The sequence below is a fragment of the Oncorhynchus masou genome, chromosome 22, assembly GCF_036934945.1.
Source record: "Oncorhynchus masou masou isolate Uvic2021 chromosome 22, UVic_Omas_1.1, whole genome shotgun sequence".
Classification (NCBI taxonomy): domain Eukaryota; kingdom Metazoa; phylum Chordata; class Actinopteri; order Salmoniformes; family Salmonidae; genus Oncorhynchus; species Oncorhynchus masou.
The window spans coordinates 40,590,910-40,604,793 of NC_088233.1; the positions used below are offsets into that span (position 1 = coordinate 40,590,910).

The following is a 13,884-nucleotide window of genomic DNA, read 5'->3' on the forward strand; positions in this document are numbered from 1 at the left end:
AGTGCCGGGTCCAGACAGCCAGTAGTGCCGGGTCCAGACAGCCAGTAGTGCCGGGTCCAGACAGCCAGTAGTGCCGGGTCCAGACAGCCAGTAGTGCCGGGTCCAGACAGCCAGTAGTGCTGGGTCCAGACAGCCAGACAGCCAGTAGTGCTGGGTCCAGACAGCCAGACAGCCAGTAGTGCTGGGTCCAGACAGCCAGTCAGCCAGTAGTGCTGGGTCCAGACAGCCAGTCAGCCAGTAGTGCTGGGTCCAGACAGCCAGTAGTGCTGGGTCCAGACAGCCAGTCAGCCAGTAGTGCTGGGTCCAGTCAGCCAGTCAGCCAGTAGTGCTGGGTCCAGACAGCCAGTCAGCCAGTAGTGCTGGGTCCAGACAGCCAGTCAGCCAGTAGTGCTGGGTCCAGACAGCCAGTCAGCCAGTAGTGCTGGGTCCAGACAGCCAGTCAGCCAGTAGTGCTGGGTCCAGACAGCCAGTCAGCCAGTAGTGCTGGGTCCAGACAGCCAGTAGTGCTGGGTCCAGACAGCCAGTCAGCCAGTAGTGCTGGGTCCAGTCAGCCAGTCAGCCAGTAGTGCTGGGTCCAGACAGCCAGTCAGCCAGTAGTGCTGGGTCCAGACAGCCAGTCAGCCAGTAGTGCTGGGTCCAGACAGCCAGTCAGCCAGTAGTGCTGGGTCCAGACAGCCAGTCAGCCAGTAGTGCTGGGTCCAGACAGCCAGTCAGCCAGTAGTGCTGGGTCCAGACAGCCAGTCAGCCAGTAGTGCTGGGTCCAGACAGCCAGTCAGCCAGTAGTGCTGGGTCCAGACAGCCAGTCAGCCAGTAGTGCTGGGTCCAGACAGCCAGTCAGCCAGTAGTGCTGGGTCCAGACAGCCAGTCAGCCAGTAGTGCTGGGTCCAGACAGCCAGTCAGCCAGTAGTGCTGGGTCCAGACAGCCAGTCAGCCAGTAGTGCTGGGTCCAGACAGCCAGTCAGCCAGTAGTGCTGGGTCCAGTCAGCCAGTCAGCCAGTAGTGCTGGGTCCAGACAGCCAGTAGTGCTGGGTCCAGACAGCCAGTAGTGCTGGGTCCAGACAGCCAGTAGTGCTGGGTCCAGACAGCCAGTAGTGCTGGGTCCAGACAGCCAGTAGTGCTGGGTCCAGACAGCCAGTAGTGCTGGGTCCAGACAGCCAGTAGTGCTGGGTCCAGACAGCCAGTAGTGCTGGGTCCAGACAGCCAGTCAGCCAGTAGTGCTGGGTCCAGTCAGCCAGTCAGCCAGTAGTGCTGGGTCCAGTCAGCCAGTCAGCCAGTAGTGCTGGGTCCAGACAGCCAGTCAGCCAGTAGTGCTGGGTCCAGACAGCCAGTCAGCCAGTAGTGCTGGGTCCAGACAGCCAGTCAGCCAGTAGTGCTGGGTCCAGACAGCCAGTCAGCCAGTAGTGCTGGGTCCAGACAGCCAGTCAGCCAGTAGTGCTGGGTCCAGACAGCCAGTCAGCCAGTAGTGCTGGGTCCAGACAGCCAGTCAGCCAGTAGTGCTGGGTCCAGACAGCCAGTCAGCCAGTAGTGCTGGGTCCAGACAGCCAGTCAGCCAGTAGTGCTGGGTCCAGACAGCCAGTAGTGCTGGGTCCAGACAGCCAGTAGTGCTGGGTCCAGACAGCCAGTAGTGCTGGGTCCAGACAGCCAGTAGTGCTGGGTCCAGACAGCCAGTAGTGCTGGTTCCAGACAGCCAGTAGTGCTGGGTCCAGACAGCCAGTAGTGCTGGGTCCAGACAGCCAGTAGTGCTGGGTCCAGACAGCCAGTAGTGCTGGGTCCAGACAGCCAGTAGTGCTGGGTCCAGACAGCCAGACAGCCAGTAGTGCTGGGTCCAGACAGCCAGTCAGCCAGTAGTGCTGGGTCCAGACAGCCAGTCAGCCAGTAGTGCTGGGTCCAGACAGCCAGTCAGCCAGTAGTGCTGGGTCCAGACAGCCAGTAGTGCTGGGTCCAGTCAGCCAGTAGTGCTGGGTCCAGACAGCCAGTAGTGCTGGGTCCAGACAGCCAGTAGTGCTGGGTCCAGACAGCCAGTAGTGCTGGGTCCAGACAGCCAGTAGTGCTGGGTCCAGACAGCCAGTAGTGCTGGGTCCAGACAGCCAGTAGTGCTGGGTCCAGACAGCCAGTAGTGCTGGGTCCAGACAGCCAGTAGTGCTGGGTCCAGACAGCCAGTAGTGCTGGGTCCAGACAGCCAGTAGTGCTGGGTCCAGACAGCCAGTAGTGCTGGGTCCAGACAGCCAGTAGTGCTGGGTCCAGACAGCCAGCCAGACAGCCAGTAGTGCTGGGTCCAGCCAGACAGCCGTGCTGGGTCCAGCCAGACAGCCGTGCTGGGTCCAGACAGACAGCCGTGCTGGGTCCAGACAGACAGCCGTGCTGGGTCCAGACAGACAGCCGTGCTGGGTCCAGACAGCCAGCCAGCCAGCCAGCCAGTAGTGCTGGGGACAGACAGACAGCCAGCCAGCCAGCCAGCCAGTAGTGCTGGGTCCAGACAGCCAGTAGTGCTGGGTCCAGACAGCCAGTAGTGCTGGGTCCAGACAGCCAGTAGTGCTGGGTCCAGACAGCCAGTAGTGCTGGGTCCAGACAGCCAGCCGTGCTGGGTCCAGCCAGACAGCCGTGCTGGGTCCAGACAGACAGCCGTGCTGGGTCCAGACAGACAGCCGTGCTGGGTCCAGACAGACAGCCGTGCTGGGTCCAGACAGACAGCCGTGCTGGGTCCAGACAGACAGCCGTGCTGGGTCCAGACAGCCAGCCAGCCAGCCAGCCAGTAGTGCTGGGTCCAGACAGCCAGCCAGACAGCCAGTAGTGCTGGGTCCAGCCAGACAGCCGTGCTGGGTCCAGCCAGACAGCCGTGCTGGGTCCAGACAGACAGCCGTGCTGGGTCCAGACAGACAGCCGTGCTGGGTCCAGACAGACAGCCGTGCTGGGTCCAGACAGCCAGCCAGCCAGCCAGCCAGTAGTGCTGGGGACAGACAGACAGCCAGCCAGCCAGCCAGCCAGTAGTGCTGGGTCCAGACAGCCAGTAGTGCTGGGTCCAGACAGCCAGTAGTGCTGGGTCCAGACAGCCAGTAGTGCTGGGTCCAGACAGCCAGTAGTGCTGGGTCCAGACAGCCAGCCGTGCTGGGTCCAGCCAGACAGCCGTGCTGGGTCCAGACAGACAGCCGTGCTGGGTCCAGACAGACAGCCGTGCTGGGTCCAGACAGACAGCCGTGCTGGGTCCAGACAGACAGCCGTGCTGGGTCCAGACAGACAGCCGTGCTGGGTCCAGACAGACAGCCGTGCTGGGTCCAGACAGCCAGCCAGCCAGCCAGCCAGTAGTGCTGGGGACAGACAGCCAGCCAGCCAGCCAGCCAGTAGTGCTGGGTCCAGACAGCCAGTAGTGCTGGGTCCAGACAGCCAGTAGTGCTGGGTCCAGACAGCCAGTAGTGCTGGGTCCAGACAGCCAGTAGTGCTGGGTCCAGACAGCCAGTAGTGCTGGGTCCAGACAGCCAGTAGTGCTGGGTCCAGACAGCCAGTAGTGCTGGGTCCAGACAGCCAGTAGTGCTGGGTCCAGACAGCCAGTAGTGCTGGGTCCAGCCAGCCAGTAGTGCTGGGTCCAGCCAGCCAGTAGTGCTGGGTCCAGCCAGCCAGTAGTGCTGGGTCCAGCCAGCCAGTAGTGCTGGGTCCAGCCAGCCAGTAGTGCTGGGTCCAGCCAGCCAGTAGTGCTGGGTCCAGCCAGCCAGTAGTGCTGGGTCCAGCCAGCCAGCCAGCCAGTAGTGCTGGGTCCAGCCAGACAGCCAGCCAGTAGTGCTGGGTCCAGCCAGACAGCCAGCCAGTAGTGCTGGGTCCAGCCAGACAGCCAGCCAGTAGTGCTGGGTCCAGCCAGACAGCCAGCCAGTAGTGCTGGGTCCAGCCAGACAGCCAGCCAGTAGTGCTGGGTCCAGCCAGACAGCCGTGCTGGGTCCAGCCAGACAGCCGTGCTGGGTCCAGCCAGACAGCCGTGCTGGGTCCAGCCAGACAGCCGTGCTGGGTCCAGCCAGACAGCCGTGCTGGGTCCAGCCAGACAGCCGTGCTGGGTCCAGCCAGACAGCCGTGCTGGGTCCAGCCAGACAGCCGTGCTGGGTCCAGCCAGACAGCCGTGCTGGGTCCAGCCAGACAGCCGTGCTGGGTCCAGCCAGACAGCCGTGCTGGGTCCAGCCAGACAGCCGTGCTGGGTCCAGCCAGCCAGCCGTGCTGGGTCCAGCCAGCCAGCCGTGCTGGGTCCAGCCAGCCAGCCGTGCTGGGTCCAGCCAGCCAGCCGTGCTGGGTCCAGCCAGCCAGCCGTGCTGGGTCCAGCCAGCCAGCAGTGCTGGGTCCAGCCAGCCAGCAGTGCTGGGTCCAGCCAGCCAGCAGTGCTGGGTCCAGACAGACAGCCGTGCTGGGTCCAGACAGCCAGCCAGCCAGCCAGCCAGTAGTGCTGGGTCCAGACAGCCAGCCAGCCAGCCAGCCAGTAGTGCTGGGTCCAGACAGCCAGCCAGTCAGCCAGCCAGTAGTGCTGGGTCCAGACAGCCAGCCAGTCAGCCAGCCAGTAGTGCTGGGTCCAGACAGCCAGCCAGACAGCCAGCCAGTAGTGCTGGGTCCAGACAGCCAGCCAGACAGCCAGCCAGTAGTGCTGGGTCCAGACAGCCAGTCAGCCAGCCAGTAGTGCTGGGTCCAGACAGCCAGACAGCCAGTCAGCCAGTAGTGCTGGGTCCAGACAGACAGTCAGCCAGCCAGTAGTGCTGGGTCCAGACAGACAGTAAGTAGTGACTCTTGAATATCTCCATGGTACTCATAATGAATGTTAGAGCACAACATAACAGATTGTCTGCGTTATGATTCCCATCTGTGTGTCTATGGTTGTCTATGGCAGTGTGTAAACATAGGCACCCCTGTGTTTGGGGAGTGAATGATGACGAGCGCCACCATTATGGTGGGTTGCATCTCGCAGGGAGTTTGGGGAGGGCAGGTGATATAGAGAAAGGTAGAAGGCTTAGATAAGAAACTTTAGAGAGGACGACATTGCTATTTAGGAGGTAGGACATTTAGATAAACATTCACCAATAAATTCACTAACCTGTATATCAAGCCGCCATAAATTCAATCCAAAAATGAGTTGGCTTAGACTTTGTGTGAGAGGAGTTTGAGCAATTTGGCCTTTGACTGTGGCCTGGTTGTAATCCTCCGTTAGTGCTGTGAGAAAGGGGAGGGTTGGTGTTTGCTGGTCCACTGTGCCAGCCGCTTGGGCTTTGTAGCTGTGTAGTGCCCTGCTGAGATTGGCAGAGTGTGACCCAGTAGACAGGGAAAATCACGCCACAGGACATCAAACTTTGTGGCGCAGCTATTGTCCGAGCAGCAACCTTTTTTTTCATTGTGGAACAAAAATATCAGTTGGTTTAGTTTGAAAAATGTTTTTTCGGTTTTCAAGTTTTTCATCAATTGAACCAGAATGGTTCTCTCGACGGAAGACGCTCGCAGTGTGGCTTTCAGTTTTAGGGACAGTTTCACCGACTTTTAGTGTTCTCTACTGACTTTCCTCTTTGCTCCCTCAGTCCAAACTCCCTGCAGTGTGGACAACGGAGGCTGCTCCCACCTGTGCCTGCTGTCCCCCATGCAGCCTTTCTACAGCTGTGCCTGCCCCACTGGAGTCAAGCTCAAGGAGGATGGGAAGACCTGCCGCCCAGGTAAGAGACTAGCCGCTGTGGCCACTACCCTCAGCTGGTATGTGTTTCTCAGTAGCGAGCCCCCTTTTTGAAAAGACTACACAATGGGTGTATCTCAAATGGCACACTATTCCCTATATGGTGCACTGATTTTTGGGCTCTGGTCCAAAGTAGGGCACTTTAGAGGGAACAGGGTGCCATTTTGAGAATCAAGCCCACACAATTCACCCCTCAGTGACGACGTCCTCCTAATGCTACTGTACATGTTTCACATTAGACATTCCTATCTGGTGTACGGGACATTATTGACATTCCTGAGGTTATTTTATTCATGGACTCTTGAGTTAGGCCTATTCAACTGCAAGCGCTGCCCTCAATCACACAAACCAAAAGTCATATTGTCCCAATTTCTCGAAACCGATTTAGGAAATATGCCAAGCTCTATTTTTCATTTCATAACGACGTGTACAGTAATTAAGCATCAAATTCAGTTAAAATGTTAGATTTTCATTTTTTGAATACAATTATTCAATGAAGATAATTTTATTGGGTGTATTGGCATCCTGTTCCTCAACCAAAACATCAAAATGCCAAACGAGAGCCATTAAAAGGGCCTAATCTCTGACAGATGGCTGCTACACACGTCGAGTTCTTCAATGCACAATTTACCCTGCCGTTTGCTCTTAATTTCTATTGCCCCCACATACAGACAGCTACATTTAGCCTAGAAGCCTACTACTCCACCCCCTCTCCCCACATTCCCTATTTTCCAGAGTTTACCAAAGGCCATAGATGTGACTGACTGAAATTCAGGAAGGTTGGACCTCCCCTGTTTATGCGTTGTTGCTGCTGTGGTCATTTCCCTTGCCACTCCAATCTCCTCGCCTTACTTCTGGGCAGAGAGAGCAATTACGTAGGAAGCCAGGCCTAATCAGGTCTCTGCGCCGTTTGTGTGTTTAGTGGACACAGCCTGGGCCCATCCTGCAAAATGAAATCTGTTTGTTTGACCTGCCCCAGGGTGTTTACATTCCCTCTGGTCTCTCTCTGGAGGGCCTGCTATTTCTCCCTGCCTGCCCATGACTAAGGAGAAACCCACCCCACCCATAACCCTCATAAAGGTGACAAATATTTGTCTAGAGGGGAAGAGAAATTCTGGGGGATTTCTTGGCATCAACCCTTTGAGGAGTGACAGCCCTTTGCTTGTTTAGTTGCCCGAGGCTGTTTTGACCTGGGATACCTCCTTGTTGGAATGAAACAGTTCGACGTCAAGCCAAGGTCAGTGCTGATTCTGAAAACCGAGTTCAGTCCTGGCCGTCCTGGTTCTCACCCCTCTCTGGTGGACAGAAAACACCATTGTCTCTGTGCACCAGTCCTGTTCTTTGCCTCAAAAAGACTCCTCTCCCAGGCCAGGGATGCAGCAGATCCTCTATTTGAAATTGAGGCGGTGTATTCCCAGGCCAGGGAACAATGAGTTGTATTCTTCTCGCCCTCATTCCAGAGAAGTAAGTAAAACCATAGTGTGTGTCTGTGGGGGGGGTTAGTTATCCAGGCCTGATAGAACATGGATGTATTCAGAATGACTATAGGATTAAGCCAACCTCCAGCAGTGTTGACAACTAAACAGAATGTAAAACAATACCCCATTGTATCAGCTCCGATTAGGGGAAAGCAGCAGGACGGTGGGGTGGCTGTGTGAAGATTAAAGAGAGCTCGTGTCCACGCTCCTCATTTGTTTAGCTTGGGTGGCTAAATTGAGGGCGTTTGTTGTGGTTTTAGGGGAAGTCTTGTCACTTTGTCAAATGTGAAGCAGACCGAGGAGTGAATTTAAATCAAAGGCGTGGTGTTCTCTCCTTGATGGAAAACCAAGAGCTGTTTTTTTTCACTGTCATTACTGATTGGTGTCACCCTTGATTGATGCCCTCTTCTGATTGGGCGTTGGTAGTCTGCAGCTGGTCTTGGGAGCACTGGAGCGTAAATGGCTAAAACGTGAGATTAGGCAAGGAAAAAGTTGGACCTAATTGCCTCCACAGAGTGTGGCTCTAGTGAGCAAATGCAGCTGCTATTTATACCAGGCTCCGTGGCAGCTAGGTGTCCCCTCAGGAAAACATTTATACACAACTGTTTTTTTGATAGGCTGATATTTTAAAAGGCATTATTTAGTTTTTTGGATTTGTTTCTAATCTAAAGCCTGTTCTCACTTTTTGTTTGCATATAAGTGAACAAATTGCCTATTCATCAACTAAAAACCAATTAAACAAATGTAACTTAATTCTTGTATTCTAACTATAATCCTCTGAAGGTTCGTCTTTACTAAAACATATTAATTTATGTTTGTCAGGTATGGCTTTGTAGGACCTCCAGATAGGTCTCCAATGAGCTCTGTTATGTCACATGCCAGTTGACTGGCATGCTCTCTCTCCCCACTAATGTCCACTTCTACCTCCCCAGGTGCAGAGCAGGTTCTGCTGCTGGCCCGGAGGACTGACCTGAGGAGAATCTCTCTGGACCTCCCAGACTTCACCGACATCGTCCTTCAGGTGGATGACATCCGCCATGCCATCGCCATTGACTACGACCCTGTGGATGGATACGTGTACTGGACTGATGACGAGGTCAAAGCCATCCGCCGCTCACGTATCGACGGCACCGAGGCCCAGACCCTGGTCACCACGGAGATCAACCACCCAGATGGCATCGCGGTGGACTGGGTGGCCCGGAACCTGTACTGGACAGATACTGGCACTGACCGTATTGAGGTTACCAGATTGAACGGAACCTCCCGGCGTATTCTGATCTCAGAGAACTTGGATGAACCAAGGGCCATTGTGCTGGACCCTGTCAATGGGTATGTTTTTTTATTTTTTTTATATAGATTTAGAAATGTGTTTTCTTATTTGATCACAGCAATCAAGTTAACTCATTTCAGCAACAACAAAAATGATGTATTCCTTCTTCATTCCATATGTATTCTACAAAACACCTGTTGAATGATTTCACTTCGAGTTACACTATAAATCAAATACAATTTTATTAGTCACATACACATGGTTAGCAGATGTTAATGTAAGTGTAGTGAAATGCTTGTGCTTCTAGTTGAGTTTGAATTTTGTTCCCGTCTCTCTCCACAGTTACATGTACTGGACAGACTGGGGGGAGAAGCCCAAGATAGAGCGAGCTAACCTGGATGGAACTGAGCGTATCGTGCTGCTCAATACCTCGCTGGGTTGGCCAAACGGTTTAGCCATCGACTATGAAGCAGGAAAGCTGTACTGGGGCGATGCCAAGACGGACAAAATTGAGGTAAGTTTGGTGCTTCTTATGTACCAAATAGTTGTCTATGGAGTAACTACAATATTCCCATTATGGTTTGCTGCTGTTGATTGTGGAAGTAGTTGAGTCGACGTCTCCCTCGGGACTTGTGTTCTCATTCATTCGCTCCCCTCATTTGAGGTTGTCTGGGGTATTTGTGTTGCCTGTGGATGTTGAGAAGTGCTTCAGGAGCACATTCTTGGATGAGGAGAGGCAGCCCAAACCTGAGGATATATCTGACCTATGGCTGGCACAATTACCCTATAACCATGTTATGGATGAAGACCTGTCATGGAAATAAAATAACCGCCAAAACTTATTTTTTTAAAGATTTCAAATGTAGATGTCATTGTGACAATCAATTCCATGTTAATGTACAATGATCATTCAAATTGTTAACTTCTTATGGCTGGGGGGCAGTATTGAGTAGCTTGGATGAAAGGTGCCCAGAGTAAACTGCTTGCTCCTCAGTCCCAGTTGCTAATATATGCATATTTATTATAGTATATTTGGATAGACAACACACTGAAGTTTCTAAAACTGTTTGAATGATGTCTGTGAGTATAACAGAACTCATATGCCAGGCGAAAATCTAACCAGGAAGTGGGAAATCTGAGGTTGGTTGATTTTCAACTCAGCCTCTATTGAAGTTAGTGGGATATTGGTCATGTTGCACTTCCTAAGGCTTCCACTAGATGTCAACTGTCTTTAGAAACTTGTTTGATGCTTGTACTATGAAGGGGGGCTGAATGAGAGGGGAATGAGTCGGAGGTCTGCCAGCAGTCACGCACTGATCACGCACATTTCACATGAGGTAGCTCCCGTTCCTTTGCTTTTCTGAAGATAAAGAAATTGTCCGTGTGGAATATTATTGAAGATTTATGTTAGCATCCTAAAGATTGATTCCATACATCGTTTGACAAGTTTCTACGGACTGTAATGGAACTTTGACATTTTGTCGTGAGTTTTGATTTGTTTACCAAACGCGCTAACAAAAGTAGCTATTTGGACATAAATGATGGACATTATCGAACAAATCAAACATTGTGGAACTGTGATTCCTGGGAGTGCATTCTGATGAAGATCATTAAAGGTTAGTGATTCATTTTATCTCTTTCTGCTTTTTGGGACTCCTCTCTTTAGCTGGAAAAATTGCTGTTTTTCTGTGGCTTGGCTCTGACCTAACAATTGTTTGTGGCGCTTTCGCTGTAAAGCCTATTTTGAAATCGAACACTGGTGGGATTAACAAGATTACCTTTAAAATGATATAAGATACTTGTATGTTTGTTATGAGATTTCTGTTTTGAATTTGGCGCCCTGCACTTTCACTGGCTGTCATATCGATCCCGTTAACGGGATTTCAGCCCTAAGAAGTTAACTGATGTGGCTCATGCAATGGAATTTATTTTTTTGTAATGTCAGTTGAGTTGAATCAACAAACCACGGTGCATATTTTAGCACATACAGTATTTTGCTTATTGCCTTGCTCCTATGGGTACACTTGCAACGGCCATCAGTCCACCCATTATGCCACCATTGACTTGAATGGGGACGCCAGTCTTTTTCATTTCTATGGCAGCACATGCAGTCAGAAGTGGCAGAGAGGAGAGACTGGGTTTTAAAAAATGATTGCGGTTAACGCGGTCATTTGGCTGGCCAATTACCGTCATCTAATATTCCATGACTGTTACAGCCCTAATCTGACCGTTGATCCTGTGTGAGCTACAGAGGAATGTCAGAGCTGTTATAATACCTGGACAAGCAACTCTCGATTTCCTGTCAGACACACTGCAGTTTTATTATTGTTTGGATACTAACAGCTAGGACTTTATCCTGTACTTATTTCCTGCTTGCCCCTGTCCAAAGCCAATTTTTTTGAAACCCTGATATTACCCAATTTCCCACTTTTTATATTGCTCAATATTGTTATTTTATCGGGGGGGGGGGGGGTGTAATTTTACATGTGAAAGACTCAAAATAATTCAGAGGCTGGAAACTGTGCTAGGCTGCTCCTTTGTTAGCTTGTGGGTGATCATATCTTTACAGGAAGAGCTGTGTCTGTGTGTCTTCAAGGTCTGACTGTATTTTATGATTTATCGCCTACCTGCATGCACAGGTCCCAGGGTGTTGAATACCACGGTGGCCATATTTCTCCAGTCACATGCTCCATATAATATGTAAACACAGGAAGAGCTGGAGCCACCTCCCAGATGAGCTTTAACACAGCGCTTGGTGGGAATTAGTTTTGTTTTCTTCCCCCTTCTCACTCTTCTCTTTCTCTGTGACTGTGTGTCCTGTTGGTTGGTTATTCCCCTGCTCATAACTATGCCTTTACCTGTGGTTAGCGAACTCACTTGGGTTTCTGTTCGTTTAGGAGTAGTTTGTCTGACTGGCCTCATCAGCCCCAAGTTTCCTAACCACTTTTTTTTTTTTTTAGCTCGCCTCTGTTGCCTGGCACCCTGCAGGGGTATTGTTCAGTCTCAGAAAGCATAAAGTACCCTTAGGGGGGAGGTAGGGGGAAGACTATCCATTTACAAATCCACTCTAAAACTCTTGGTTAAACTGTAAATAATTTTTACCTGCCTAGCTAGAATGCTCTGAAGCTGGCTTGTTTGTGGCCAAAGTGTTGATTATCATTAACGGAGTCGGGCATGCGGGCTGGGATGAATGAGCAGAGAATAGGGAGCTCCCACTAAGATATTGAGCTCCATGAGAGGCCACAGACGTGTCAACATGTAATGTCCCTGTCTCCCCTTTCCCCTCGCCTTAAACCAGGAATCTGTCCCTCGCTGGGGCTGGCACTGGATTTGGCTAGCACCAGGCTCCAGCGAGCCTTGAGTTTTGTCCAGGGGCACAGTGAAGAAACGTTCTCTCCTGTCTGAATCAGTTGTCAACTCAGAGCCGTGGGGCGACGCTTTCCTGAAAGAGTGACTGCGTCGTCTCTCGAGCCCCACAGCAAAGGATTCAGGGCACACGGAGAAGTAGAAAGAGCCCTTTGTCAGATGGAGATGTCCAAAATGTTGAATCCATCTGTGTGTGCAGGTCCTGAGAGTGGGGAGTGACCAGTTCTGGGAATCATATGCTGGGTTTATTTCCAGATGAATACTTTTAGTGATTACCGGATAATTTAGGTGGAAAAAAATTGCTATTGGCATCATACAATAGTGTTTCCAGAAATCGTACATTCCATAACTTTGTGGCTGGTGAAGAGTTGTTTATTTGCTCTGGAGTCTGGACCCAGCAGCCCAGAGTTCCTTGCCTGACTCTCTCTCTGTGTAGAGCAGATGGAGGAGAAACCAAACAAGGGTAGTGGAGCGATTCAGAGGGGGTTGGGCAGCACTGCCTCTTCTCACAGCACAGCACGCCTGACCAATGTGCTGACTGACAAGGGAAGCCCCTAGCCCGTGTTTTTTGCCGTGACCCTTGCCCTGGACCTTACAATGGGTGCATAGAATGGTGGCGGGCCAGCCCTTGTAGAGTCCTTCTCAGCAGCCCCCACTCCTGCACCAGATGCCCACTTTGGTGGCAGCCCTGCTTCCAGAGGCTCCCAGCAGCTGACAAGTGTGTTCTGTTCTGCTCTTTTCACAAGGGTTCTTCAGCTTCACCTAATGGAGGCCCCGGCCATTCTTCCACGGACCCACTTAGCTGCTGAAGGGGACAGAACTGCTTGAAGTGCTAATGGGGAGAAATCCCGGCGCTGCTCAGACATCAGTCATTTCTCATTAAAGTTTTTGAACATAATTAAGCGTTTTTGTTTTGAGGGCCCCCTTGTGTTTTTGTAATGGCTGTTTGAAATTCCGAGACCATCTTTTCCTTAAAGAAGGGTGCATTTAGTTGCTACTGCCTACCTTTTTTTCTTTTTAGATGACAGCATTAGGTCTTGAATTAAATGTTTTTGAAAAGTGCCTTCTGGCATTTGTAATGCATCAGTTCACTGGCTGAATGGTTATAAATAGAGGTCTGGAGGCTTTTTAGCCCTCCTCCCAGCCCCCCCCCCTACTATTTTTCTGTGCTGGTGACTGGGCCTGTCTGAATTCTTTCTTTTCTATTGCGTTGTGAAATGCCTTTTGGGTCCGAAGACATTTTTCAGTGTGTGAGGGGATAGCTTTTCACTTCCCTAAATGTTTGTCATCTTCACACTTTGCATATAGCTATCGTGCATTGGCATGTGTGGCTTAGGGATGTGCGCTGTTATTTGAATATATGAAGTGATGCAAAGAATGAATACTCAAGTATTCAAATAATAAGGGGGAAAAACGTATCATTATAACACTGGAAATACTTTTTGAAAATTTAAAATATCCATGTGACATTGTTACATACACAGATACGACATATCAAATTATTAATTTAATGAAACACTTTTCAATATACACTGCTCAAAAAAATAAAGCGAACACTAAAATAACACATCCTAGATCTGAATGAAATATTCTTATTAAATACTTTTTCTTTACATAGTTGAATGTGCTGACAATCAAATTATCAATGGAAATCAAATTTATCAACCCATGGAGGTCTGGATTTGGAGTCAGACTCAAAATTAGTGGAAAACCACACTACAGGCTGATCCAACTTCAAAATGAGGCTCAGTAGTGTGTGTGTGGCCTCCACGTGCCTGTATGACCTCCCTACAACGCCTGGGCATGCTCCTGATGAGGTGGTGGATGGTCTCCTGAGGGATCTCCTCCCAGACCTGGACTAAAGCATCCGCCAACTCCTGGACAGACTGGCGTTAGTGGATGGAGCGAGACATGATGTGCTCAATTGGATTCAGGTCTGGGAAACGGGCCGGCCTGTCCATAGCATCAATGCTTTCCTCTTGCAGGAACTACTGACACACTCCAGCCACATGAGGTCTAGCATTGTCTTGCATTAGGAGGAACCCAGGGCCAACCGCACCAGCATATGGTCTCACAAGGGGTCTGAG

General features: G+C 51.1%; 1 protein-coding gene across 1 annotated transcript in view; it reads left to right on the forward strand.

The window, feature by feature from the left end:
• LOC135509499 (low-density lipoprotein receptor-related protein 5-like) overlaps positions 1-13,884 on the forward strand; it is a 64,250-nt gene that overhangs the window by 22,124 nt on the left and 28,242 nt on the right. The window contains exons 6-8 of the mRNA XM_064930219.1: positions 5,535-5,666; positions 8,094-8,490; positions 8,774-8,945. Of these exons, the coding sequence (XP_064786291.1) occupies positions 5,535-5,666; positions 8,094-8,490; positions 8,774-8,945 (701 nt within the window). The remainder of the gene's footprint in view (positions 1-5,534; positions 5,667-8,093; positions 8,491-8,773; positions 8,946-13,884) is intronic.